At 54.6% G+C, this 27,113-nt stretch overlaps 1 protein-coding gene across 5 annotated transcripts in view; it reads right to left on the bottom strand.

Annotated features, from left to right (window-relative positions):
- Positions 1–27,113, bottom strand: part of ACACA (acetyl-CoA carboxylase alpha) — a 127,423-nt gene that overhangs the window by 2,604 nt on the left and 97,706 nt on the right. For 4 of the 5 annotated variants that reach the window (XM_064165890.1, XM_064165888.1, XM_064165889.1 and 1 more), the window contains 8 exons: positions 25,384–25,480; positions 22,719–22,815; positions 21,972–22,107; positions 16,615–16,792; positions 15,727–15,839; positions 6,115–6,269; positions 4,805–4,975; positions 573–709 (listed from right to left, as the gene is read on the bottom strand). In XM_064165890.1, the coding sequence (XP_064021960.1) occupies positions 573–709; positions 4,805–4,975; positions 6,115–6,269; positions 15,727–15,839; positions 16,615–16,792; positions 21,972–22,107; positions 22,719–22,815; positions 25,384–25,480 (1,084 nt within the window). Of the gene's footprint in view, positions 1–572; positions 710–4,804; positions 4,976–6,114; positions 6,270–14,825; positions 15,101–15,726; positions 15,840–16,614; positions 16,793–21,971; positions 22,108–22,718; positions 22,816–25,383; positions 25,481–27,113 lie in introns of those variants that run through there. The other variant, XM_064165891.1, reaches the window with a different exon arrangement.

The following is a 27,113-nucleotide window of genomic DNA, read 5'->3' as shown; positions in this document are numbered from 1 at the left end:
GGAGCTGGGCACTGTGACACTGAGCACAGAGCAGAGGCAGCTTGGTCTAGTCTGGGGCTGAATGCCCACAAAGAGGAGGGAGCCCAGCCACAGCAGCAGTGGCAGGACTATGCCCTGTCTCCTCCTGACCCCTGCTGCAGCCCAAGGGGCTTGGCTGCTGGAAGGGTTGGACCAGATCTGTGCTGCTGCTTGGTTTGCTCAGGGGACCTGCTGGAGCCTTTGTCCTAACCCCTGGCTCACAGCAGCTACACATCTCTCCTGTGCCAAAGGGCACTTCACAGAATCCCAGAGTGCCAGGTTGGAAGGGACCCCAGGGCTCATCTGCTCCAGCCCCTCTAGGTGCTGGTGGAGCTGCCACGAGCTGGGCCAGCACCTGCAGAGCTGAGTCCTCCTGCTGGCCAATGGAGGGGACTCCACTGCTGCCCCTGGGAGACGATTCTAAGTACTCCGCCCGCATTTGCCCCAGAAAGAGCCCCCTGAATCCAGGGCCCTCAGCTTGGGGAGGACCCTGGCCAAGCTCAGAGGCTTGCCCCTTGGCTGGTCCCCGGGGCAGGATGCGTGCAGGGCCTCACCTGCGGATCTGTTTGAGGATGTAGTCCCTGGAGATGTATTTGATGTTCTCCTCCACGACCGAGCGCACTCCTTCCTCTTCTGTCAGCTGCTTCTCCAGCCACTCCACCAGGTCCTTGTTGCTGTCCCACAAGTAGGCCTGTGGACAAGCCAGATGTGTCATCTGCTGTCCTGCTGTCTCAGTGCTCTGCACCCTGCTCCCCCCACACCAGTCCCAGAATTTAACTCCCAGTGCTTGGCAGTGAGGGTGGGGAGACACTGGCACAGGTTGCCCAGGGTGGATGTGGATGGCTCTTCCCTGGAGGTGTTCAAGGCCAGGCTGGATGGGGCCTTGAGCAGCCTGGGCTGGTGGAGGTGTCCCTGTCCATGGAACTGGATAATCTAAGGTCTCTCTGGAGCCCTCTCTTCTCTAGGCTGAACAGCTCCAATTCAGCCTGTCTTTGTAGCAGAGGTTCTCCAGCACTCTGATCATCTTTGTGGCCTTCTCTGGACCCATGTCAGCAGGTCCATGTCCCTGCTTTCCTATGATCTGGGGCTTCTCCCAGTGCTGTCACGGGTCCCAGCACCTGATCCCAGCACTCAAGGGATCCCAGCTCCAGCCCAGAGGCTGTGAGCCTTTCCAGCAGGTGTGTGCACAGCAGAAGAGGTTGAGGTGCCCCCAGCACTGCAAAGCCTCAGCAACATTCCACCCCCTGCCCTCTTCCCCTTTTCCCTCTTGCAAGCTCACTTCACCTGGCACTTGCTAGGTGGTTTGGTCCATAACAACCCAGGAGGGTGTCAGCCTCCTAATGGGCTCCTGGCTCCTCTCCTCTCCTCTCCTTTACAGCTGGTTCCAGACTCATTCTGCTAATGGCTTCCGGAGGAGCAGGCTCCACCATTAGCTCTCATTCATATTTATGTGCTTTTATTTGGGTAATTAAACACAAAGCTCCTCAGCCAGAGCTGCTCTGGCCTCCTCTGCTAGGGGCCAAGGCAGAATGACAATGAGCTTGGTGCCATGGGGCAGCAGAGCTGCCACTGTTGCACCCTCACTGACTGCTTTAGAGCCCCACAGAGCTGCCTGGGTGGGGAAAGCCCTCTAAGGTGATCCAGTCCAACCCCCAACCTTACCATCCTGGCCATCAGACCACGTCTCAGAGTGCCATTTCTTGAACACCTTCACCTTATCCAGCCCCCAGCCACATCAGATCGAGCCTTGTGCTGCCCTGGGAGGCTGCAGGGGCTGGCCAGGGAGCAGGAGGCTTCACCTAAAGGTGAAGCTGCACTGTGGAGGGCAGAAAAGGCCCTGGAAGCCCTCAGAGCAGTAGCAGTGAGGCCTGCAGAAGACTTCTGTGCTGGAGCAGGTTCAGAGAAGGGCAACAAAGCTGGGGAAAGGTCTGAAGAACAGGGGAGGTGAGGATCAGCTGAGGGACCTGGGGGTGTTCAGCCTGGAGACAAGGAGGCTGAGGGGAGACCTCATTGCACTCTGCAGCTGCTTGAGAGGAGGCTGGGGCCAGGTGGGGTTGGTCTCTTCTGCCTGGGAACAAGTGATAGGAGGAGATGAAACAGCCTCTGGTTGCCCCAGGGGAGGTCTAAATTGGACATGAGGAACAATTTCTTCCGCAGTTGTCAGGCCCTGGCCCAGGCTGCCCAGGGCAGTGGTGGAGTCCCTATCCCTGGAGAGTTTTCCAAGCTGTGGGGATGTGGAGCTGAGGGCCATGGTTTAGTGCTGGCATCGATCTTGGAAAGTCTCTTCCAACCTAACCAACTCTGTAACTCCATAAAGGTGTTACTGCACCACAGATGAGAGCCAGCAGGGCCATGAAGAAGCCCAAAGTGCATCCCAACACCCTGCCCCTACCTGGCAGCCTCAAGCAGCACCCCAGAGCTGGTTTCCACCCTGCAGATGAGTGTGAGCGACCCCACCTCAGCCTCCAGCTTTTGCTTAGGTCATTGTTCTTTCTTTTAACCTCCTTAGGTTTTACTCCTTGCCTCTGCCCCTAGCCACTGCAGGAGGTGCTCCCTGGCTGCAAAGTGGGCACTCAGGAAGATTTCAAGCAAAGGAAGTGGGGGGGGCTGGAAAAAGGACCCCAAGAAGCTGCCTCGCGGCTGCAGACCTGCAGCAAGCTGGATTTAGCCAAGAATCCCAAAGCTTTCCGTTTAGGAGAATATTTAATACTCTTATTAATCATTTTTAATCCGTTTGCTTTTAATTAAGAAACAGCATGATGCTTTCCTATCAACATATGCCAGGGAGCAGATTAATTGTGGCTTAAGATAACTCCCCTTGATTGGTGTAATGTATTAGCTAACGAGCTGCCCGCTTTTAAAGGCGCTCAGACACCACCTTGCAAAGCCTGCCGCCCTCCAGAGAGCACTGCCCCCCCCCTGCCCTGCCCCCCTGAGTGTTTGGGACTTTAAAAATAGCACAGAAAAATCAAAATCATTCACAGAAAATAAAGCCAAGCCCTCGGAGTGGAGGACTGTGACAAAAACAAGCTGAAAGCAGCTCTGGAGATGGCTCCTCAGAGATTGGCACCTTCCCAGCTGGAGCACAATTGGAAAAGAAATCCTCGGCACACCATCAGATGGGGGCTGGGGGTGGTGCTGGGGTGACCCTCCACATCCCAAAGTAGATCCTACAGCTGAGCCAGGGCCCTGCCAGCATGCCCATAAGGTGCACAAAGTGAGCAGACCAGGGGATGGCTGAGAGGGGGCAATGGTGAGAGCTGGGCACCTGGGATCTGTCCCCAGCACCTCCATGTCGATGTCACAGAAGCAACTAGGTTGGAAGAGACCTCCAAGCTCATCCAGTCCAACCTAGCACCCAGCCCTATCCAATCAATCAGACCATGGCACTAAGTGCCTCATCCAGGCTTTGCTTGAACACTTCCAGGGATGGCAACTCCACCACCATGCTATGGTCTGGGTTGGAAGGGACCCTAAAGCTAATCCAGTTCCAACCCCCTGCCACGGGCAGGGACACTTGCACCAGCTCAGGCTGCTCAAGGCCTCATCCAGCCTGTCATTGAACACCTCCAGACAGGAGGCATCCACAGCCTCCCATGGCAACCTGTGCCAGTGTCTCCCCACCCTCACTGTCAAGAATTTCTTCCTCATCTCCAGTCTCAATCTGCCCTGGGAGAAGGGAAGGCATAAGAGGGCAGCCAGGGGAAAGGGGCACTGTGGCCATGGTCTGCTCTGAACGCAGGAGGACAGGAGGGTAAGGCAGGCTGGATCTGCCACAGCAAACACTGGATACCACAAGGAATCTCACACCCTTCTCAGAGTCCCTGGGATGGAGCTGTGGTCAGCCTCCTTCCCAGCACTGCCCTGCCTTGCCCCACTGCAGGAGCCCTTTGTCTTTCCAAGATGCCAGGTTTCCCTGTCATAGAATCTTAGAATCAACCAGGTTGGAAGAGACCTCCAAGCTCATCCAGTGCAACCTCTCACCCAGACCTAGCCAGTCCATTAGACCATGGCACCAAGTGCCTCATCCAGGCTTTCCTTGAACACCTCCAGGGACAGTGACTCCACCACCTCCCTGGGCAGCCCATTCCAATGCCAATCACTCTCTCTGACAACAACTTCCTCCTAACATGCAGCCTAGACCTCCCCTGGCACAGCTTGAGACTGCGTCCCCTTGTTCTGTTGCTGGTTGTCTGGGAGAAGAGCCCAACCCCACCTGGCTACAGCCTCCCTTCAGGTAGTTGTAGACAGCAATGAGCTCTGCCCTGAGCCTCCTCTTCTGCAGGCTGCACACCCCCAGCTCCCTCAGCCTCTCCTCAGAGGGTTTGTGTTCCAGGCCTCTCACCAGCCTTGTCACCCTTCTCTGGACATGTTCCAGCACCAAAACATCTCTCTTGAATTAAGGAGCCCAGAACTGGACACAGCACTCAAGGTGCTGAGTCCAGGAGAAGAATAACCTCCCTTGTCTTACTGGCCACACTGCTCCTGATGCAGGCCAGGATGCCATTGGCTCTCCTGGCCACTTGGGCACACTGCTGGCTCATCTTCAGCTTACTGTCTATCAGTACCCCCAGGTCCCTTTCTTTGTCAGTGGTGCTACCTACTGGGACAAGAAGCTGGTTTAGGTCTCTGGTTATAAAAAGGTGTCCCAGTAAACCAGCCCAAGGCCTGGAACACTGCCCAGAGGTTTTCTTTCACCATCTGAAAGAATCTCTGAGGATGTCACCGAGAGCTGAGCTCCAACTGCAGCTGGGAAGGCCAGGAGCAGGCCAGTGTCTGCCCTTACCTTCACCGTGCCCTCCACCTCCACGAACCAGCGGCGCAGCATGGCCTGGATCTGCCCATCTGTCAGGTCAGGGTTGGCAGAGTGGATCTTCTTCTTCACCACATCCTCCAGCAGCAGGCGCCGCAGCCGCCAGTAGAAGAAGGTGCGGGAGGTCTTCCAGTCCAGAATGTCCTGCCAGGGCAGGAGGAGACATGAGTGAGGGATAACAGCTACACCTTGTTCCCCACAGCCAGAGGGCTGCACTCAGGGCATGCCAAAGTTCCACTGCTTGCATGAGAAAATCACAGAGAGGTTTAGGTTGGAAAGGACCTCAAAGCTCAGCCAGTTCCAAACAGATACCTCCCACTAGAGCAGGTTGCTTGAGGGCTCATCCAGCCTGACCCTGAACACCTCCAGGGAGGTTGTGGAGCACAGAAGCACCCAATGTGATCAAAGATCAAAGATCACATTGGGTGCTTCTGTGCTCCACAACCTCCCTGGGCAACCTGTGCCAGTGTCTCACCATCCTCATTGTAAAGAACTTCTTCCTAACATCCAGTTTCAATCTCCCCTCTGCCACTTCAAACTCATTACTCCTCCTCCTGTCATTACCAGACCTTGTCAATAGTCCTTCCCCAGCCCTCCTGTAGCCCCCTTCAGATAATGGAAGGCTACTCCAAGGTCTCCTCAAAGCCTTCTCTTCTCCAGGCTGCAGAGCCCCAACTCTCTCAGCCTGGCCTCACAGCAGAGCTACTGCAGCCCTCTGTGGCCTCCTCTGGCCTCACTCCAACAGTTCCATGTCCTTCTTGTGTTGGGGGCTCCAGAACTGCACACAGTAGTCCAGATGGGATCTGACAAGAGCAAAGAGGCAGAATCCCCTCCCTGCTGGCCACACTAATACTGAGCTTGGAAGACCTCCACCCTGTCAGACCTTTCAGTCCCCAGAAGCTACACCCAGGCTCCTGTGCCACAGAACTCTGCTCCCTTCCCAAAGCCAGGCACAGCTCCTGGATGAGCAGCACAGCCCAGGGGGGAGTCAGGAAAATCTGATGGGCAAGGGGCAAACCCTGGCCTGACAGCTGGCCTGCAGCTGTTCCATCCCTGCCAGCTTCCCATCACCAAGGTCCCCACGGGCACAGGCTCACCACCTTCCCTGAGTCCCCTTCTTGCAGTGCCTGAAGCAGTCCCTGATGAGGCACCACCGGAGTGGAGCACATTCAGCGCGGGGGCTCCAAGCGCACAGCGCTGCCCGCTGGGAGTGGGCAGTGGGCAGGGGTGCAGAGGCTGCTGTGGCAGAGCCGGGGGGGCAGGGGCAGCCTGCAGCCACTCACGGTTATGACTCCCTTCTCCTGCATGCGTCCCGGCGTGTCGTGCAGGTCGGCGAACTGCATGGCCACCTGCTGATAGATGGGGATCAGGAACTCCTCCCGCTCCTTCAGCTTGCTCTCCAGCTCCTTCCTGTCAGCAGGGCTCAGCTCAGGGGTACCTGCACCAGGGACAGACACACATCACACACCACCTCTGCAGACTTTCCAACCCCACCTCAGCATGCTCCTGTGCAGCCTGCTCTAGGTGCCCCTGCATTAGCAAGGGCATTGCACTGGCTGATCTCCAGAGGGCCCTTCCAGACCCCATTGTGCTGGGATGCTCTGACAGGGCAAAGCAAAGGGCTGCTGCATTCAAATAACGTGCCCATGGCACCTGGGGACATGGTGTAGTGGCCATGGCTGTGCTGGGTCGATGATTGGACTCAAAGACCTTAGAGGCCTTTTCCAACCCAAGCAATCCTGTGATTCCATGGAGAAAGGGAGAGCAGCTCTGGCAGAGCAGAGGGAGAATGAAGGTTTCCTCAGCTCCTGCACACAGCTGAAGGCCAGACTGCTTCTGGCCAGGACAAACATCATCATTTCAGCTTCCAGCACCCCCAGGCAGAGTCTAGAGTCAACCTGCTCCAGCCCAGGTTCCTGCCACTGCTGTTCAGGCAGGAGCTTTGCAGGAGTTTTCACCATGGAAACTCCATTCCATTTAAATGCCAATGAGCTGAGCCATCAATTAAGTGACATTTACTGGACTTCCTCCTAAAAAAGAATGATGTCCTCACATGCAGTTCATTTAGCAAGAAAGATGGACAATGTAAAAGCACCTCCACAATTACAGCTTCTCCTGCAGGCTGCTTCCTGCCAGTGCCTGTGGAGCCTTGGCCTCATTAAGGAAAACAGAAAGAGAGGTCCTCAGACTGCTCCCAGCCAGCTCCCCCCCCCATCAGCACACACCAGGCTCAGTCACGGACTAACAGGATGGACAAGACCAAAGCTGTGTCCGGCAGATAATGTCCTGTGGAGTCCATAATTCTTCATTCATTAGGAAACATCAGCTCAGATGAAATTAACTGATTAAAACCAAGCCCTGTGAGAAACCACCTCGGACTGCCCGGGAACCGCCGGGCACCGCCTGGCCAGCCCGCGGCAGGCAGGGGAGGGAGATGGGGACAGGAGGCAGCTCCTGCCGTGTCCTGCAGCAGCACGAGGGGCTCCTTCCCCTGCTCTTGGTCAGCATCCATGGCTGACCTCCCACCAGCAGCATGATCCAGGGCTGCTGGACCAAGGGACACCCCCCCCCCAGGCTGTCATTGGTGGGCACAGCACCACAGCAGCTCTCGCACAGCAGTGTGACCCCAGGCCTTTGGCAGGCAGGTGTCCAAGGCATGCAGCCCTTTTCTTGGCTCCTCTGCTCTACAGCTTCATACACTGCATTGGGTTGCAAGGGACTCTCAAAAGTTTCCTTGTCCAAAGACACCTCCAGCTACATCATGGCCACAGCAAGTTTGACCCTGACCGTCTCCAGGCATGTGGCCTCCACCAGATCTGTTACTACGTTGTCATCTCCTACTGTCAGCTCCCTAGGTTGCTACCTCCTTCCAGAGCTGCTCTCCCAAGCCAGGCCAGGGTGAGCACACCCCCAGCCCACTGCCACAGCAGCAGCTGGCCACGCAAAGCTTCTGTCCAAGGCAGAGACGCTTTCAGGTGCCTACCAATATAAATGGCACCCAACCTTGCCACTGCCAGTAAGAGGGTTTTAATTAAGAGAAGCTACCCTCAGAAGCCCCAGAATAAAAAATGCTGCATATTTATCCCCATGAAAGATGCCAGGCTGCTCCAGCTGCCCGTGGCGCTGCAGGCAGCGCGGCTCCGGCCAGCCCAGCCAGGCCAGCCCTGATTTAGGTGAGATTAACAAATATGTCAATGTCTATTTTCTGCTTAATTTAAAAGCAGCGTCTATAAAGATTTTTGACTTCTGAACCCTGTTCTGCTGGAAGAAAGAAGGCAACAATGAGGAGGGGGATAAGGAGTGATTATCCCATCATCGATCGTTTGTCAGGAGCATTTCTTATTCACTGGACTATTGTAAAAAGCTAAGCTCTCGATCAATCCTGTAAGCCCCTGTACAATTAAATATCTGGGAATGGTTTTTCTTTCTTTCCCAGTCAGATCTCAAGGCCTCAGGGTTTGGTTTGTTTGGTTGTTTCTTCCCCCCCCCCCCCCCCGAAAGCTGAGGGGATTTATTTATTTATTTGTTTGTTTCTGGGCAAAAGAAGTCTCCTGCCACAAATCTCTTAACTGGCGAGGAGAGGGCAAGTTAAAATATGGGATTCCTTTGCTCTAAAGGTACTTGACAGTTAATGAAACCGTTCAAGTTTAAATCATAGCAGCATTATAGACCTGGGGTATGGATCAGCTGCTGATCAATAGGGAAACAAAAGCAGCACCAGCAGCAGCGCTCTGCAGCGGCCCCGTGCAGTGCAGACACGGTGCAGAGAGGGCTGGCAGGCAGAGGGACAGGCAGGCAGGACAAGGTGACCACTTAGAGGAAGAAAGAGCAGGTGTGACCTTCCTGACTGGGCAGCACAGGACACTCCGAGGCAGCACTCCCTGAGTGCCACCGAACGTCACCTCCACCCTGGGCTGCGGTTTGCTCTGCAGCCTCCAAGCACACCTCTGTCTGTGCCTGCTGCTGGCACAGTCACAGCTCTGCCCTGCTCAGAAGAGGCCAGGTCAGTGTCTTAATTCTGCTCTCAAGAGACTGCCCAGAGAGGCTGTGGAGTCTCCTCTGGAGAGATTCCAAACTCCTCAGGCCATTGTGGTCCTGGGCAAGCTGCTGTCAGTGCCTCTGCCTTAGCAGTGAGTTGGACTGGGCGATCTCCAGAGGCCCCTTCCAACCCTCACCACGCTGGGAATCTGTAATACGAGGACTGCCAAGACAAGCTCTGCAGAGACCCCTCACTGATCCCAGCAGCAGGGACGTGGACTCCTGCTTTCCAGCCCACGAAGGCTGCAGGAGCTGCCCTCCCCGTGCAGACAAACGGAGAAGCCACAACAAATCCAGGCAGGGACCTCTCCTGTGATGCTGACACCAGGTATCAATTTCTCTTCTCCAAAAGTTAGGGGAGAGCATCACGGCAGGGACAGTGTTACCAGAGCCACTTCGACACAAACCAGTCCCCTCCCAAGCCCGCAGGGGCTCTGTGCCACCCGAGCCGCTGCCTGGCGGTGCCCTGCTGTGGCTGCAGCCGCTGCACGGGCAGGGCCAGGGCTGCTGTTAATGAAGTTGCTGCCAGATGGAAAGGGCTCGGCAGGGCCATGAATCACAGCTTCCCATAACATTTAGCAGCAAAGTGCTGCTTTTAAATATGACCAGTTTAACAGGTTAGACAAAATGACTTCAAGAAATGTTATTGTAGGTTCCCTCTGATTGCAGGGAGCTAGGCAGCTTCTGAATCAATTTGATGGTTTATGGCTTTTGAGCTGTTAAAATGTGGGATTTGCTCCCTCACCCCCGGCACGCAGCCTCAGCACAGCCATTTGCTTCTCCACTTTCTTGCCTCTTCCTCCAACAAGCACTCCAAGACCCAGGCAAAGACCAGCAGCAAGGCCTCTGACCCAACAGTTCTACTGAGCTGGACCCCAAGCTTTCTGCCAGGCTCCAACTGCTGAAGGCTGGACAAAGGAGACTGTTTCAAACCAGGCTCCAGCTCAGCACACCCAAGAGGCAGAGTCCTCCTCAGCCACAGCTGCAGCCCTCCTCCTCTCAACAAGCCAAGGCCATGCCACTGGCCCACCATGGCAGAAACCAGCTGTGACCCTTCCTTTGGGGCCCCTGCTGCTCAGACACATGGCTGAATGTGGGGCAAACTGCCCCACAGTTCTAATCTTCAGAGGTGGCAACACAGACGGCAGCTGTGCCTCCAGGCTACAAAGGAGCATTAGCAAAGACTGAGTATCTCAGTGTACAATTGCCACAGGCAACTCTGGGGGTCTGGGTAACACCAAGCCCACCCCAGGCTAAGTCCAGCCTGCCTTGTCTGCTGTGGCCATTCTTCTGAGCAGAGCAGCTAACCTCACCTCAGTGTGTGCTGGAGGAGCCCTCTGGAGAAGCACACCACTGCTCTGCCTCAGTCACATCACTGAATGTCCATTTTAACCCTCGTTAGGACAACCCCACCTGATTTCCCCAGCTCCAACAGCAATCCTCCACCCTGAGTCTCACCTCTTCCTCCTCTGCCTTTAACAAAGCTCTTGCCAGATGAAAAATTCAGCAAAGGCAGCAAGAATGCCAACAGCATCCAGGCTGCCCAGGTGATAGACATCTCCCACCCCAGCTGGAGGGAGCTGCTCCAGAGGGGACGAGGAAGGTCACCCCAGCCACTCACATCCCTGGAGAGAGCCCTTTTTGGGCTGTTGCTTGTTTCTTTAAATGAGACTGCTTGTAATTGCTTCACTAAATATTCAGCAGGATTTATGTCGTAGAGGAGCAAGAGGAAAGAGCAGTGAAGGTCACAGCAGCTCCTGACACAGGCTCCAGATAGCCTTGTAGAGCTCCACTGCCTGATCTTCCACCAGTCCTTTCCCACACTTTGCTCCTGAGGTCTCCTACTGGCATCAAACAGGCAAAGTGCAGCAGGTACCCAATTCTCAAATCTCCTCTTTAGGGGGAACATCTGCAGCCCCTGGGAGGGCATTCAGGACGCCAGTTGTCAGGCAGGGGCTGACAGTGCAGTGCTTGCTCCCCAGGGCTCCCGATGGTGAATTAACAACAATTAACTGCAGCAGCTCCTGCAGGCAGGAGCAACTCCCTGGAAATCAGCAGCACCTGAACAACCAAAGTCACAGTCACAGACTGCCTTTGTCCAAGGCCTCAGGAGAGCTGGCACCACAGCAGCAGCAGCTTTCTTTAGCTGCTGCTGAAGCAAACAATCAGCACTGAACAACCATCCCCAGGAAAGCACTGCTAGGCCCTATGGGTTCCCCTTCAGGAAGGAGCTGCTCTGCCATGGGGCAGTTCTGGGTTCAGTGCTTGAATGCCCACTCAAGACTTGGAGACTTCAGCACAGCTTTGCACACTCCTGACCCGGCACTGGAGTTCGTGCAGAGAAGCTCCACTGCCCCCTGCCCCAGAGTGCTGCTGTGCACAGGATCCTAGAATGGCTCAGGCTGGAAGAGACCTCCGAGACCATCCAGTTCCAGCCCCCTGCCGTGGGCAGGGACACCTCACAACTAGTCCAGGCTGCTCAAGGCCTCGTCCAACCTGGCCTTGAACACACCTCCAGGAGGAAGACACAGCTTTCCTGTGCAGCCTGTTTCAAAGACTCAGCACCCTCATACTGCTGAGTGTCTTGCTCAGATCCAGTCTAATCCTGCTCTCCCTCAGCTCCAAACCATTCCCCCTTGTCCCATCTCTGGACACCCTGATGTGGAGCTCGGTGCTCCTCCTGCTGCACCTTGGACACTACTTAGGGAAATGCAAAAATGATTTCATGTAACATTCCAGATGTCCCCTCCCTGCAGGTGTTCAAGGCCAGGATGGATGGGGCCTTGAGCAACCCAGGCTAGTGGAGGTGTCCCTGCCCACAGCAGGTCCTTTCCAACCCAAACCATTCTCTGAGTCTGTGCATGCCAGGAGCTGGGCAGCTCAGGTCCTTTCCAACCCAAACCATTCTCTGAGTCTGTGCATGCCAGGAGCTGGGCAGCTCAGGTCCTTTCCAACCCAAACCATTCTCTGAGTCTGTGCATGCCAGGAGCTGGGCAGCTCAGGTCCTTTCCAACCCAAACCATTCTCTGAGTCTGTGCATGCCAGGAGCTGGGCAGCTCCTGCAAGGCCTCAGCTGAAGAGGACATTCACACTGTTAGAGCATTCCTCCAGGGACAGACAGCTGCTGCCTTTTGCCACCAGATGAACACCTGATGGAAGAAACGTGACAATGCAAGAGCCACCCTTGCCCTGCCCACAGCCATTGTGCCTCCTTCCATCACTAGTCCACCCATTTCTCGTGTGCACCTGCCACAGGCCATGCCCAGAACCTGCACAGCAAAGCTCTAATTGCCATAAATAAAGTGATAGTGGCTCCCCATGTGTGTAACCACAGCCCTGGGCTTGCAGCCACAACTCTTCCTGCTTTTCCAGGCAAGCCCTGCTCCCCCTGCACACCTCCTCCTGCTCCTGGGGCAGGGCAGGGGCCAGCCCTTCTCTCTCTGCCCTTTGCTCCTCACCACTCCTTGGCTCCTAACAACCCAACTCTTGAGTGACATTTTAATAAAACACAGAGCTAATCAACACTGCAGCAACAGTGCTGGAGAATTGATAATGAAGAGATTTATGTCAGATTATTCAATATCTGCCAGCCTTCCCTGCTCTCACTCTCCCCAACTGCAAGCCCAACCCCACTGCCTCCAGCCCTCCATTCTCCTTCCTTCCCCACCCCTCGGCAACAGGCAGGCGACTGAGAGCATCTCCCTCTCCCCAGCTCTTCGGCAGCTCCAGGGAGGGATGACAGCCACTCAGGGGTTAAAGAGAGGCAGTGAACCCCCAGCTAATGAGTAAGAATTCAGCAGGCAGTGTAAGATAAATGGAGCTTTCTCTGCTTCTGCTGGAGTCAGCATGAACCGCGGCCCCGCGGCTTGTTTGTGGCAAATGGAGTGCGCGAAATATCAAAGGGCAGTGATCCAGAAGAAGACCGACTTTGACAAATTTTAAATTGGCCAGAAAGAAAACCAGCACAAAAAAAAAAAAATTAAATAAGAATAATAAAAAAAAACCCCACACCAAAAACCCAAAAATCAAACAAAATCCTGCACTTCGGTGCGGTGCTGCTCCTGGAATGAGCCGCAAGCAAAACAGCAGCGCCCGATCGCCCGATGCCGGCAGCAATTACCGCAGCTAAGTGAGATGCTTATCGGTGACTGAGGCTTTTAGAGCTCTCCCCGTGTACAGTGGGAAGTGACTCCTCTTGTGTCGCAGGCGTTTTAATTAAAGCGTATGGAGTTTGCTGGCAGTAATTACCCTGCGGTTGGTGAGGGTGCAAACGCAGCCCTGAAGAGGCTGCTGCCTCCTCGTAGAGAATCATAGAATCGTAGCATCAACCAGGTTGGAAGAGACCTCCAAGATCATCCAGTCCAACCTATCACTCAGCCCTATCCAGTCAACCAGACCATGGCACTAAGTGCCTCATCCAGGCTTTTCTTGAACACCTCCAGGGACAGCAACTCCACCACCTCCCTGGGCAGCCCATAGGCTGGATTGCTGAGTCTGTTGGCAGAGTCTCCCTGCTCTTCACCTGGGGCTTTACTGTGCAGCTTTCACTGGTGTGGTCCTGGGGGAGTTGGGGCTGTTGAGCCTGGAGAAGGGAAGGCTCCAAGGAGACCTTAGAGCTGCATTCCAGTATCTGAAGGGGACCTATGGGAAGGCTGGGGAGGGACTGTTCAGAAAGGCCTGTGGGGATAGGATGCGGAGCAATGGTTTGGAACTGGGGCAGGGCAGAGCTAGGTTGGACATCAGAAGTTCTGCACAGTGAGGGTGATGAGACACTGGAACAGGCTGCTCTGGGATGTGGTTGAGGCCCCATGCCTGGAGACATTCGAGATCAGCCTGGATGTGTCCCTATGCAGCTTGCTCTAGCTGGAGGTGTCCCTGATAACTGCAGGGGGTTGTACAAGATGCCCATTGAGGGTCCCTTCCAGCCCAGTACAGCCTGTGAATCCAAAGATGCCCTGCACCCACTCAGTGTGACAGACTCCCTGAAGGGGCCACCCAGCAGCTCCCCACTTTCCTTCACCACCTCAGATTTGAACACCCCAAAGCCCCTGCAGCCAGACTCTGCTCCTGGGAGTGTCTGCATGGCTGACCCCACGTTGGTTTGCTCAGCAGCAGAGCCAGGGCTGCTCATGGTGGATGAAGGTGAAGTGCCTGAGGAGCAAGGCTCCTGCTGCAGTGTCATTGGTTTGCAGGGCCCCATGCTGACTGCTCAGCACTGTCTGCTGTAACCACACATCTCATTCCACCTGCCCCCAGGGACTCCTGCACTGCAGAGGCAGCTCCACAGCAGGGTGCAGGAGGTGCAGCCCTGAGCCTTGGCAGTGTAAAGAACTCGACTGCAGCCTTTGAGTGCAGTGTGACGCACCTCAGGAGAGCTTCTGGCCATAGAGTCACTGAATGGGTTGGCTTGGAAGGGACCCTAAAGCTCTTCCAGTCCCAACCCCCTGCCATGGGCAGGGACACTTCATCCAGCCTGGCACTGAATGCCTCCAGGGAGGGCACATCCACAGCCTCCCTGGGCAACCTGTGCCAGTGTCTCCCTGCCCTCACTGTCAAGAATTTCTTCCTCATCTCCAGTCTCACTCTCCCCTCCTCCAGCTCAAAGCCACTGCCCCTCAGTTCTATCACCACAAGCACCCATAGGAAGTCCCTTCCCAGCCCCCTTGTAGCCCCTCTTCAGGTACTGCAAGACCACTACGAGGTCTCCCTGAAGCCTTCTCTCTTCCTTGGTCACTTCCAACCCAAACCACTCTATGTATCTCTGACCCCACATAAGCAAGGTCTGAACTTGAATAAAGCTGCTGCCTTGTGCTGGTCTGCAAAACTCACACATCTGCCAAACAGCTTCTGGCCCACAAAGGCACCAGCACAGTGAGGGAAAGCAAAGAGTATCAAAACACTTTCACTGAAAAAATAAAGAGATGTGTTGGATGCTGTCAAAGCCATCCCATGAAGCTGGTCTGCAGCAGGCAGCCTGATTCTCCACACTCCCTGCACCCCTCAAGATTGTTATTCTCTCCCCAAGGCTGCCAGGGTGGTTGTTTGTACAGAAATTGTTGCACTGCCATAAATTAACCAAAAAAAGCCCAAGACTGAAGTGTAAGAGCAGCAGAAGCCAGGATTTATCAGTCGTTTGCAGAGCACTTTTCCTCCTGAAGTATCCCAAAAGGCTTTATAAATTCCAGCCAGCCACACACTGCCTGCTTCCTCCTCTAGCGACATGCAGTCAGTCTGCGAGGCAGAAAGGCTCTGTGAGAGGAGAGCCTTACAGCCAGAGCCAGCCGAGAGCCATTCTGAGCCCCCAGGCAGCACACTGCTGACACTGAGTGCATTCTGCTGGGCGAGGCTGCTGGGTGCACGCCAGGCAGCATCTGGAGCCACAGGCACAACCGAGTGCCACTGAGGCTCTGAGCATGCAGCTCACCTCCTGAAGGAGGGGGAAGAATCCTTTGGGTTTTTTCAGCTGTCATTGCTCAAAGCTGCCTCAGACACACCCTGACAATCCTGCAGCTCACAGTGTCCTGGGCCAGTTCTTACACCAAATGGCACCAGCTGAAGGTTTGGCTCAAGAGCTTTCAGTGAGCTGAGCACTTGTTGAGCTGGAAACCAGATTCAAGCACCTGCAGTAAGTCTCATTCAATAAAAAAAGAGTAACAACAGAAACCAGCTCCAGAAGGCACTGTGCCCCCAGGCATGCTCAGGGCACGCAGGTGCCACCCCTTGCAGCCAGTCTCAGCCCCTTTGCTGCCCGAGTTAGAGGGCAGTGAATCATCAGCATGAATTGCACAAAATGCCCCAGGGCCCCTTTCTGTGGTCTCTAAACACACTGCCTGGCCCCCAGCCCCGTGCAGACCTACCCAGCTTCTCTGCCAGGCGGATGTAGACAGGGTCCACCCTCCTCATGGTCTTCACCAGATCCTTCCTGCGGAATTTGATTTCCACCGTCCCCTCCGGCTCCAGGATTCCTCCTCTGGTCAGTGATGGCAAAAGAGAAAAGAAAGGCACTTTGAGATCATCAGACAAGGGGAAACACAAAACGGACAGGTTCACTGATAGCTAGAAAGTATGGGGGAAAAGAAGAGAAGGGCAGAGACAAAACAAAGAGAGAAGAAAGGCAGAAGTTTAGCTGTGGTTTATGCAGTGCCACAGATGCAGACCAGGCTGTGTCTGCCCCGCAGCCTGAGGCACAGCCTGGCACCAGCCATGGCCCTCTGCAGCCTCTGTAAAGCTGTGGCTTGAAAGTGCACTCAGAGGGTAGGTAAGCTGTGTGACAAACCAATTAACCAGCCACCTTCATTAGAGATCCTGCCACTGCCCAGGCCAAAGCTGGAGTGATTTGAAACTTGGCCTTGGTAAATAAAATCATTTCAGCCTCTAACCATGAGGGCAGAAGCAGTGCTGAGAGGAAGGTCAGTGATGAGGGTTATGGAACAGCAGCAGCTGGGGCAATGATTTTCCTCATCTCCAACCTAACTCTCTCCTAGCACAATTTCAGGCCTTTTCCTCTCCTTCTATCACCTGAGACTAGGGAGCAGAGCCCAACCCCAGCTCACTGCAGCCTCCTTTGAGGAGCTGTAGAGAGCAGTGAGGTCTCCCCTCAGCCTCCTCTTCTCCAGACTGCACACCCCCAGCTCCCTCAGCTGCTCCTCCCCAGCCCTGTTCTCCACACCCTCCCCTGGCTTTGCTGCCCCAGACCTGCAGGCATTGCTGCCCAGAGCAGGTGGTGAGGAGGGGCAGCTGCTCACCTGCTCTCCCGGTCCGCGTACATCTCCATGTGCCGGGGGTTAATGGTTGGGTCGATCACCACCCAGGAGCCTCCCCTCAGCTCCGCCTGAGGTGGGATGTAGATAAGGATGGGCTGATGGTACTCCCTCAGGCCGTCCACGATGTAGGCACCGAACTTGAGCACTTGGTCATACATGTCTGCAGAAAGGGGAAGGCACAGCATGGCAGTGCCCCTGCCTGGCACACCGGGAACCCCACAGAGCTCCTCCTGCAGCCACCTCCTGCTGCCACACCGCAACCTCCAACCACCTCCTGCTGCCAGCCACACCGCAGCCTCCAACCACCTCCTGCTGCCAGCCACACTGCAGCCTCCAACCACCTCCTGCTGCCACACCGCAGCCTCCAACCACCTCCTGCTGCCACACCACAACCTCCAACCACCTCCTGCTGCCAGCCACACTGAAGCCTCCAACCACCTCCTGCTGCCACACCACAACCTCCAACCACCTCCTGCTGCCAGCCACACCGCAGCCTCCAACCACCTCCTGCTGCCAGCCACACCGCAGCCTCCAACCACCTCCTGCTGCCAGCCACACCGCAGCCTCCAACCACCTCCTGCTGCCACACCGCAGCCTCCAACCACCTCCTGCTGCCACACCGCAGCCTCCAACCACCTCCTGCTGCCACACAGCCACACCGCAGCCTCCAACCACCTCCTGCTGCCACACAGCAACCTCCAACCACCTCCTGCTGCCACACCGCAGCCTCCAACCACCTCCTGCTGCCACACCGCAGCCTCCAACCACCTCCTGCTGCCAGCCACACCGCAGCCTCCAACCACCTCCTGCTGCCAGCCACACCGCAGCCTCCAACCACCTCCTGCTGCCACACTGCAGCCTCCAACCACCTCCTGCTGCCAGCCACACCGCAACCTCCAACCACCTCCTGCTGCCAGCCACACCGCAGCCTCCAACCACCTCCTGCTGCCAGCCACACCACAACCTCCAACCACCTCCTGCTGCCTGCCACACAGCAACCTCCAACCACCTCCTGCTGCCACACAGCAACCTCCAACCACCTCCTGCTGCCAGCCACACCACAACCTCCAACCACCTCCTGCAGCCACACCACAACCTCCAACCACCTCCTGCTGCCAGCCACACCACAACCTCCAACCACCTCCTGCTGCCAGCCACACCACAACCTCCAACCACCTCCTGCTGCCAGCCACACCACAACCTCCAACCACCTCCTGCTGCCAGCCACACCACAACCTCCAACCACCTCCTGCTGCCACACCACAACCTCCAACCACCTCCTGCTGCCAGCCACACCGCAGCCTCCAACCACCTCCTGCTGCCAGCCACACTGCAACCTCCAACCACCTCCTGCTGCCAGCCACACCGCAGCCTCCAACCACCTCCTGCTGCCACACCGCAACCTCCAACCACCTCCTGCTGCCACACCACAACCTCCAACCACCTCCTGCTGCCACACCGCAACCTCCAACCACCTCCTGCTGCCAGCCACATTGCAGCCTCCAACCACCTCCTGCTGCCAGCCACACTGCAGCCTCCAACCACCTCCTGCTGCCAGCCACACTGCAGCCTCCAACCACCTCCTGCTGCCAGCCACACTGCAGCCTCCAACCACCTCCTGCTGCCAGCCACACTGCAGCCTCCAACCACCTCCTGCTGCCAGCCACACTGCAGCCTCCAACCACCTCCTGCTGCCAGCCACACTGCAGCCTCCAACCACCTCCTGCTGCCAGCCACACTGCAGCCTCCAACCACCTCCTGCTGCCAGCCACACCACAAGCTCCAACCACCTCCTGCTGCCAGCCACACTGCAGCCTCCAACCACCTCCTGCTGCCAGCCACACTGCAGCCTCCAACCACCTCCTGCTGCCACACCACAAGCTCCAACCACCTCCTGCTGCCATAGTGCAACCTCCAATCACCTCCTGCTACCACACTGCAAGCTCTGGCTGCTGTTACGTGAACCTGGGTGAGACAGACTGAGACAAGCGACAAGGGGGATGGGGACAAGTCACCCCTGGCAAGATTCCCATTGGGATCCAGAAGAAAATCTTTCCCCATGAGATGAGTTAGAGATTGGAATCTTCAGGTATTGGAAGGCAGCTCTAAGGCCCTCCTGGAGTCCTCTCCAGGCTGAACCACCCCAGCTCCCTCAGCCTGCCTCACAGCAGAGCTGCTGCAGCCCTCGAGCCTGCTATGATTTCTGAGGAGACCTTCCAGGAGGCACAGTGTGTGTCTGTGGTATTCTGTATGCTAACACCACGGGCTCTGGTGTGATGCTTCCAAGCTCTTTGCAAGGTCACTGTCCTGTTATTTAAGGCATGTCAGATGCTGAGGAAGAGAAGAACAATTCACTTCCTCTGACTGTGACCAACCGTAAATTCTTGGCAGAGACAGTGAGGACTGAGAACCAAACAAAACTCCCAACCTCCTCCTGTGTCCTGGGTAAAGAAAAAGACCTCAAAAGGGGTGACAAATTTATTACTAATTACACAATTATTTTATTATGTAGTGCCAGTAATAAACCACTTGAAGTACTTTCAGCTAATTCTAGTGTTAAGAAAATAATTGCTTGATTCAAATTATTTTAACTGAATTAATTCTTTCCTGGACATTTTTTACTGGTGCTACATAATAAAATAATTGTGTAATTAGCAGCACATTCCTCACTGCTGCCAAGGGGGTGTATTTTACTCAGGTTAAGTGCAGGAAAAAAAGGAGCACTCCTTGTTTGAACAAGGCAGAGGGAGAAGGAGCAGAGAACTTGAGAGAAACTCAACGTTTTTTGTGCTTGTCTCTAAATCTCCTTCAGGTTTGGCATCAGCAAGCTCAGGTGGTTGTTGGGAAGCTGGAGCCAGACTCTTGTCAGTGCTTGACAGGATAGGTAAAGGGCTCTTGGAATGGGTAGGGCTTGGGAGGGACCCCTGGAGATCATCTGATCCAGCCCTCCTGCTAGATCAGGGTCACCTAGAGAAGGCCACACAGGAACAGGCCCAGATGGGCCTTGGAGACTCCAGCACCACTCTGGGCAGCCTGCCCCAGAGCTCTGTCACCCTCACACTGAAGTTCCTCCTCCTGTCCAGATGGAATTTCTTTTATTCTAGTCTGTGCCTTTTGCCCCTTGTCCTGTTGCTGGGCACCACTGAACAAAGCCTGGCCCCACCTTCTGAGTGTCTATAGGCACTGAGAAGATCTCCCTTTGGTTTCCTCATGTCCAGGCTCCAAAGCCCCCCAGCCCCTCAGCCTTTCCTCAGGAGGCCCTCTCTTCTGTTCACACACAGCAAGGTGTGGCCATGGCACTCTGGGGCATGGTTTCATGGCCACGCTGGTGATGGGTTAATAGTTGGGCTCTTAGTCAGCCCAAGCAACTCTGTGATTCTATGAGAGGAGTCCTCTGAGGAGAGCAGAGGAGTCCATCAGGCATGATCCCAGCACACTCCTGTGCCCTGCCTGCTTGGCTGCAGAGCACACCAGTGATCACAGAATCAACCAGGTTGGAAGAGACCTCCAAGCTCATCCAGTCCAACCTAGCACCCAGCCCCATCCAGTCAACCAGACCATGGCACTAAGTGCCCCATCCAGTGTTTTCTTGAGCACCTCCAGGGACAGCAACTCCACCACCTCCCTGGGCAGCCCATTCCAATGCCAATCACTCTCTCTGGCAAGAAGTTCCTCCTAACATCCAGCCTATACCTCCCCTGGCACAACTTGAGACTCTGTCTAAATTGATGACTGCACACACAGGACATCTGCTGGGAGCTCCTACTATGCCTCTGGGGGTGCAAATGTTGGCATCCAGCATGCTAGGAAAGGCTGCAGGCAGCCTTCTGCATTTCCATTGTGCCATGCACCGTGCCCTGAACCTCCCAACCTGAAAGGGATCTGATCAGGCTTGGCTGCACTGTCAGACAGGACCTGCAGGCAACCAGCAGGCACAAGCTGGCTGCAGACACAGAAATGCCCCTCACAGACCAGCCAGGCTGTGCAGCACCCACGAGGCAGAGACTTAAGAGAGCTTTTCTATGCTGCTGACTTGGGAGCTCCTTAATGCTTTCTTTGATTGTTATTTACAACCCATCCTGGGTCAAAAACCAACACTAACACTACCGAGTAAAAGCTGAGAACACCCCAGCCCGTGCCCTGCAGCAGGGGGGTTTGCTACCAGCCCAGCAAGCCCAGGGCCCCCTGCTAACTCCACTGAACAGCACACTGGATGCAGGTCACTGCAGGCTCCCTGAGCTACTCCACTGCAGACAGCACTGCCTGCTCCCAGCACTGCACTCTGCACCCTGCTGCAAGCAGCCTTCTGGCCAGGGACAGCTGGATGGGGAAGCCACCAGCACCCCAGCAATTCACTGCTATCACTTATTTACTTGATGGCTTCACTTAGCCCTCCTGGACCCACCAGGCTGCAGCAGGGCAGGTGTGAGGTGTTTCTTCCTTTTTCCCCCCCTTTTCTTATCTCCCCTCTCCCCTTTTTTTTTTCCTTTTTCTTTTTGTCTTTTCCTTTCATTTTTCTTTTCTCCTTTTTTCATTTTCCTTCCACACTCTTCTTTTTCTTTCTTACCCCCCCCTTACATTTTCTTCCCCCCCCTTTCCCTCTTTTTTCTTTTCCTTTTTTCTTTTCCTTTTTCTCATCCTTTTTATTTTTCTCTTCCTTTTTTTTTTTTTTGACTTTTTTTTTTTGCTCTCTTTTTTTCCCCTCCACTAATGTCAATTTTCAGCATAGCAAGAGCTGTCTCTAATCTTTTCCTACTCATTACACACAATTTTGGAGTCATTTTACCCACAGTGCAGCCGGCTCCTGGCAGTGTGTTTGTGTGCACTGAGGGGTGGCATAATTGTTTATTTTCCCTCCCCTGCATAATCCCCCAGCCAGCACTGAAACCCAAACTGCAAACAACCCCCCAGGGAGCACGGAGAGAGTCAGGAGGGCTCAGCACAGGGCCCACCAGTCAGCAAGGTGCCAGAGAACACCTGGACTGAGATGCAAACTGCCACGGCTCTGCTCCTCCCTCCCGGGCACCATGGCTCCCTCCTCCTGCTGCTGCCAGCTGGGGTGGGGCATGAGGGACACAGAACCACAGAACTGTTTGGGTTGGAAAAGGCCTCCAAGGTCTTCCAGTCCACCCACCAACCCAGCACCACCATGGCCACCAAACCCTGTCCCCAGGTGCCATGGAACCCCTCCAGGAATGGAGACTCCACCACCTCTCTGGGCAGCCTCTTCCAGTCCCTGACCACTCTTGCAGCAAAGAAATTTTTCCTTATCTCCAACCTCACCCACCCCTGGCATAATTTCAGGGCAGGACTAAAAGCAGATCCCAGCTGCTGCTTACCTTTCATTCCTCCAGAGAAGCCTCTCCAGTTAGCAAAGAGCATCAGGGGCAGCCCTTCTCTGTTGAAGTCATTGATAGCTTGTGCAGTCTTGAAGGCAGAGTCAGGGAACCACACCTGCCCAGCTTGTTGGATTATCTGGTGGGAATGAAAACAGCCTGGGAAGTCCTGGATCAGAGCTGGCAGAAACCCACAGAATTTGATGCAGCAAGAGCTGGGATGTGGAGTTGGCCAGGAGGAACTCAGCACATTGAATGCTTAGCAGCTGCTTGCCCACAGGAGAATCAGGACAACCCTTCTGTCACCAATTTCAGCAGGAGTGTTCCCACTGATTTAGCTAGGAGCAGTGAGGGCATGGAGAGCCTGGAGAGCCTTCCTGCTGAAAGGAGGGGAAGGAGAGGAGAGAGAGAAGGATGTGCAAAGGAGGAACCCCCTGGGCTAGAGCTGTGAAAGCAGGCAGAGGATGGGCAGTGTCAGAGCAGGGACACCAAATCCTGACACGCTGTGATCATGGCAGGAGAGCAGAGAGCTGCTCTGCTTGGCAGACCTCCTGAGCCCCAGTCCCTGCCCCTCACCCAGATGCCAAGAGCAGCAGGACTGCTGCGGCATTGGCTGCCCACCGGCTCCTCCAGCAGCAGCTCACCAAGGGATGTTCGGGTGGGGAGGAACAAGATGCCACCAAAAGCAGAGTTCTTTCCACAGAGACATCAGCAGAGGGCAACAAGCAGCTGAGCACACGTTCAGCCTACCTTGGCCTCCGAGTCCAGGTTCGCAGGGTCAGCAGGGATGCTGAGCTCCACCGTCCGCGTTTCTACGGCAACTACTCCTACAGGTATCCCTCCCAGCCTGGTGACACGGGAGACAAAACACAGTTCCTGCTGTTACACAACGGCATCAAAACACTCAAGAGAGACAAAGGAGGCAAGCAAACGGCAGAAGAAGCCTTCTGGACCTTCTGATGCGTTTAGGCACCTGGCTGGAGAGCTTAAGAGCAGAAGTCTCAGTTCTGCAAGCCAAATCTTGTGCTGAAAGCAGCAGATAGCTCCCTGAAAACTATGGCAAAGCAAAGCCCAGGCTTTGAATGGCACTGCCACACCTCCACCACCCACCAGCTGCCACCCCACACACTGTGACACTGATGGTCCTGACCAAGAGAAACACACATGAAGACCCGAGGCTTCCCAAGCTCTGCTTTCCCCAGCACTCCCACCTGGGCAAACACACCCACAGGCTGCAGGACTAAGCAAGGCTGATGTCTAAGCCACTCAAAATCTCCCTCTCCCAAGTGGTCAGAGTGAATGATGGGTAAAAGGTTTGAGTTTGTCATCTGTGTCCTTTCCAGACCCTCTGGTGCAGGATGACAATGGGTCAGTGAAAAAGGGGTCATGGACACTAACTGGAACCCAGGAGGTTCCACCTCAACATGAGGAGAAACTTCTTAGGTGTGAGGCTGCTGCAGCCCTGGAGCAGCCTGCCCAGACAGGTTGTGAAGTCTCCTTCTCTGCAAACTTTCAAGACCCATCTGGATGCATCCCTGTGTGACCTGCTGTGAGTGACCCTGCTCTGGCATGATCCAGTCTTAAAGACTGGATGAGGCACTTAGTGCCATGGTCTAGCTGATTGGATAGGGCTGGGTGATAGGTTGGACTGGATGATCTTGGAGGTCTCTTCCAACCTGGTTGGTTGATTCTATGATTCTATCTTTAAAGGTCCCTTCTAGCTCCTGTGGCTGCAGGGGTGGGAAGCAGGCAGCACAGTGCAGATGTCAGGGGAGATGCTGAGCTCTGCTCTCCACAGCCCTTAACCACTCCTGCACACAAAAGGCATCTTGCTGACAACTGCTTACTCCCAGGACAGAGTCCCAGCAGAGCCTCCACTCTCTCCTCAGCCACACGTGCTGCAGGCAGGAAGGGACAAGGCCCATGTGCAGGAGGGGGCTGAGCAGCTCCCCACTGCCCGTGATGAAGAGGCTGCCCAGCAGCTGTAATTGCCGGAGCCGTCTTAAAGCGGTAAGTTACAGCTGGTGAGCCAGGGCCCATGTGACCTAATAAAGAACATCTTTATCCAAGTATTACAGTTATTTATTGAACTTGAAAACAGCTCAAAACAACTTCTGTTTTCCATTATACTTCATATAAATTTTATCAGGCTAGCACATGAAGATGCTCCATCTTGTTTTATAGTGTGTCCCTGGACAAGTTGCCATCGAATAATAAAAGACAATTTACAGCCACCAGCAGACAGATTCCAAACATCCATACAAGGGATGAGTTTTGGCAGCACTTACAGTAGCAATCCCAGAGGAACACACTCCTCGTTGGCTGGGTTTGTTGGTTTCCAAATGCCACTGCTTTTGAAAGAAGTCCCTTTCGTTTCTGTTACAGATACCTGAATGGGAGAGCTTGGAGCAGCTTGGAATTTGGCTGAAGAAAAAGGAACTGCAAGCAAGGCTGAGCGTGGACCTGGACAGAGCTCTTCCAGCCCTGCCAAAGCACTGATTCCAACCCTGCTCCCTGCCCCCTGGAGCACTGGTGAACATAAAAGCCTCGAAACGACTCCAAGATGTTGTGAGATCAGACTGATACAAGAGAGAAGAGACTGAGCCCCCCCACTGCAGCCCCTCTCAGGTGGGCAAAGCAGCCTAAGCTTTGCTATTTCATGGCATGACCTCTGCTCTCCAACCCTCTGGAGAGCTGTGGCGTTAACAAGTCTGAAAGAGAAACAGGAGCTGCCAATGCCAAAGGTTCTGGGGCAGTCCTGCTGTCACCACAGAGAGCTAAGAGCAGCCCTGACCCAGAGCTGTGCTGGCTGGGAGCCTGGCTGGCAGCGCCAGCTGTGCTGTGCTGGCACAAACAGGGGGTGCCTGGCAGTCAAACACAGCACCACCAGCGCTGAGCTGCTGCTAGGGTCAGTCCCCGAGTCAGCAGCTGATGCAGTCAGACCCCAGGGGTGACCAGAGGATGTCCAGAGACTGTGAAGATCAGCAGGCCATTTGGCTCTGGATTGATGGCACTGTGACACAACCCTCAAAGATCAGCTCCTGCCTCTGCCATTTCTTTTAGTTCTAGCTGAACTTTCCTTGCAAGTCAGACAAAATGCAAAGCCATCAGGTGCCTGAGGTGCCTGCAGCCAAGGCAGAGCTGCAGGAAGGCCTCACCACACCACCATCCACCTAGGGAAGCAGATACTGTTTGCCACAACTTTTACAGCATCTCTTTTGGAGCACATTGAAGCTGTCAGCTCCCAGCACAACAGGAGAAACCATCAGACCTTCACTCCTGCGCTAAGAGCTTCACTCCAGTCATGACTTGTGTGCACTCACAGCTATCAACTCGCAAAGCATCTGCCAGGAAAATGCAAAGCACAACAGCAATTGGATTTCTACAGGCATCCAAAACAGCTCTCAGAATTTACCTTGCTCTGCCAACCACAACTGTCTGTGCCCAGGGCTGCATGATCTCCAGGAACGAGCCATTGTCAAAGAAACCACTCTGCCACTGTCCTTTTTGATCTAAAGAGAAGGGAAAACCATGGAAATGTCAGGAATGAAGACAGGAGGGAATAGCAACAGGAGCAGCTGAAACTTGCTCAGAAGTGCCAGCTGCAGAAGGTGGCACCAGTTCTACTGCCAACTAGATTATAGCACAGGGGAACATTGGACAGCTGAGCATTTGTCTGCCCTCAGCCATCACCTCTGATTTCATTTGCTAGTCTGCATAAAGGCAGCAACTGATCAGCCAAAGCATCATTTATGGGTAAACTGCTGGGGCTGGGGCAGCAGAGCTCCTGGCACTTCTCAATAAGTAACTCTGCTTTGGTTAAGCCACCACAGACATCTGTCAGAAGGCAGCAAAGTCGTTAGGGATCTTCTTCAAAATGCCTACTACTCTCTGAAAACTTACCTCACATTCTGCTCTTGGCTAAGTTTGCCTTTAAAGGAAGGATGCCAAAGAAAGCCAAGAACTAAACACCAACATCTCTGTGCTGTTCCAGCATCTGAAGAGGGCCTACAGGGAGGCTGGGGAGGGACTATTTACAAGGTCTTGTAATGACAGGATGGGGAGTAATGGGTTTGAGCTGGCTGAGGGCAGGTGTTAGGAAAGGGTTATTTACAGTGAAGGCAGTGAGACACTAGAACAGGTTGCCCAGGGAGGCTGTAACCAAACATTCTGTGATCCACAACCTCCTTGGGGGTGTTCAAGGCCAGGTTGGATGAGGCCTTGAGTGACCTGTTCTAGTCCCTGCCTATGCCAGAGGGGTTGGAACTGGATGATCTTTGAGGTTCCTTCCAACCTAAACCATTCCATGATTCTGATTCTAGAACCAAGCCACACTCCTCAGCCTGCTCCACACTCCTCAGCCTGCACAGCCCCAACTCTTTCAGCCTGAAATGAAGCATTCTGACACCAGAAGCCTCCCTGACCATGGAAGAACCAGATGTTGCACCTCTCCATAAACCAAAGCTTGCTGGATCAGACCACAAAGCTCTGCAAAAACAACCCAACCCAAATCCCTCTCAGCTTTCTCTCTTGGCACCCAGCTTCTGAGGGATGTTTTAACCCGCAGGAGCCCCTCTGCTTCTGCAAACCCGAGCCCAAAACCAATTAAAAGTGGAGATCCAAGCAAGCTAACCTCTGCTGACTTAAACAGGATGGAGAGTGTTTTATCAAGCCCAAAGTTGTAATTACTGTGTTCTACATTCCCTGCCTCCGTGGCCCCACTGTAAAATGTGCCCATCCATTCCCAAATTATCTCTTTATCGCGGGCCCAGAGCTGATGGTTTAGATTCCGGCCTCGTGTCGGGCGTCACTTTGAAGAATATCAGGGCAATATCTCCTCTAATAAATGGCTTTAACTTTTCACCCAGCAGATATCTGCTTTAACTTATCTCAGGGAATCATCTGCTTGCCTTAACGCTTCCACTAAATTAAAATCTGAAGCCACTCGATGCGGAAGGCAGCGCTGGCTGCACTGCAGGCAGCTGGATGAATTACTTGAGAGATGAGGGGGAAAAAAATATTACCCAAACCCACAAAACTTAAGTTTATCACAGACCTCATTCTAGCCCCCTCCTCCTCTCCCCCCCCCCCCCCCCCCAAGCTCGTTAGTAACAGTGGGCATAATGGTCACCCAGCTTGCAGCTT

Source organism: Pogoniulus pusillus, chromosome 27, assembly GCF_015220805.1.
Source record: "Pogoniulus pusillus isolate bPogPus1 chromosome 27, bPogPus1.pri, whole genome shotgun sequence".
NCBI classification, from domain to species: Eukaryota; Metazoa; Chordata; class Aves; order Piciformes; family Lybiidae; genus Pogoniulus; species Pogoniulus pusillus.
The sequence above is the reverse complement of the archived record's forward strand: the minus strand, read 5'-3'. Positions and strand labels throughout refer to the sequence as shown.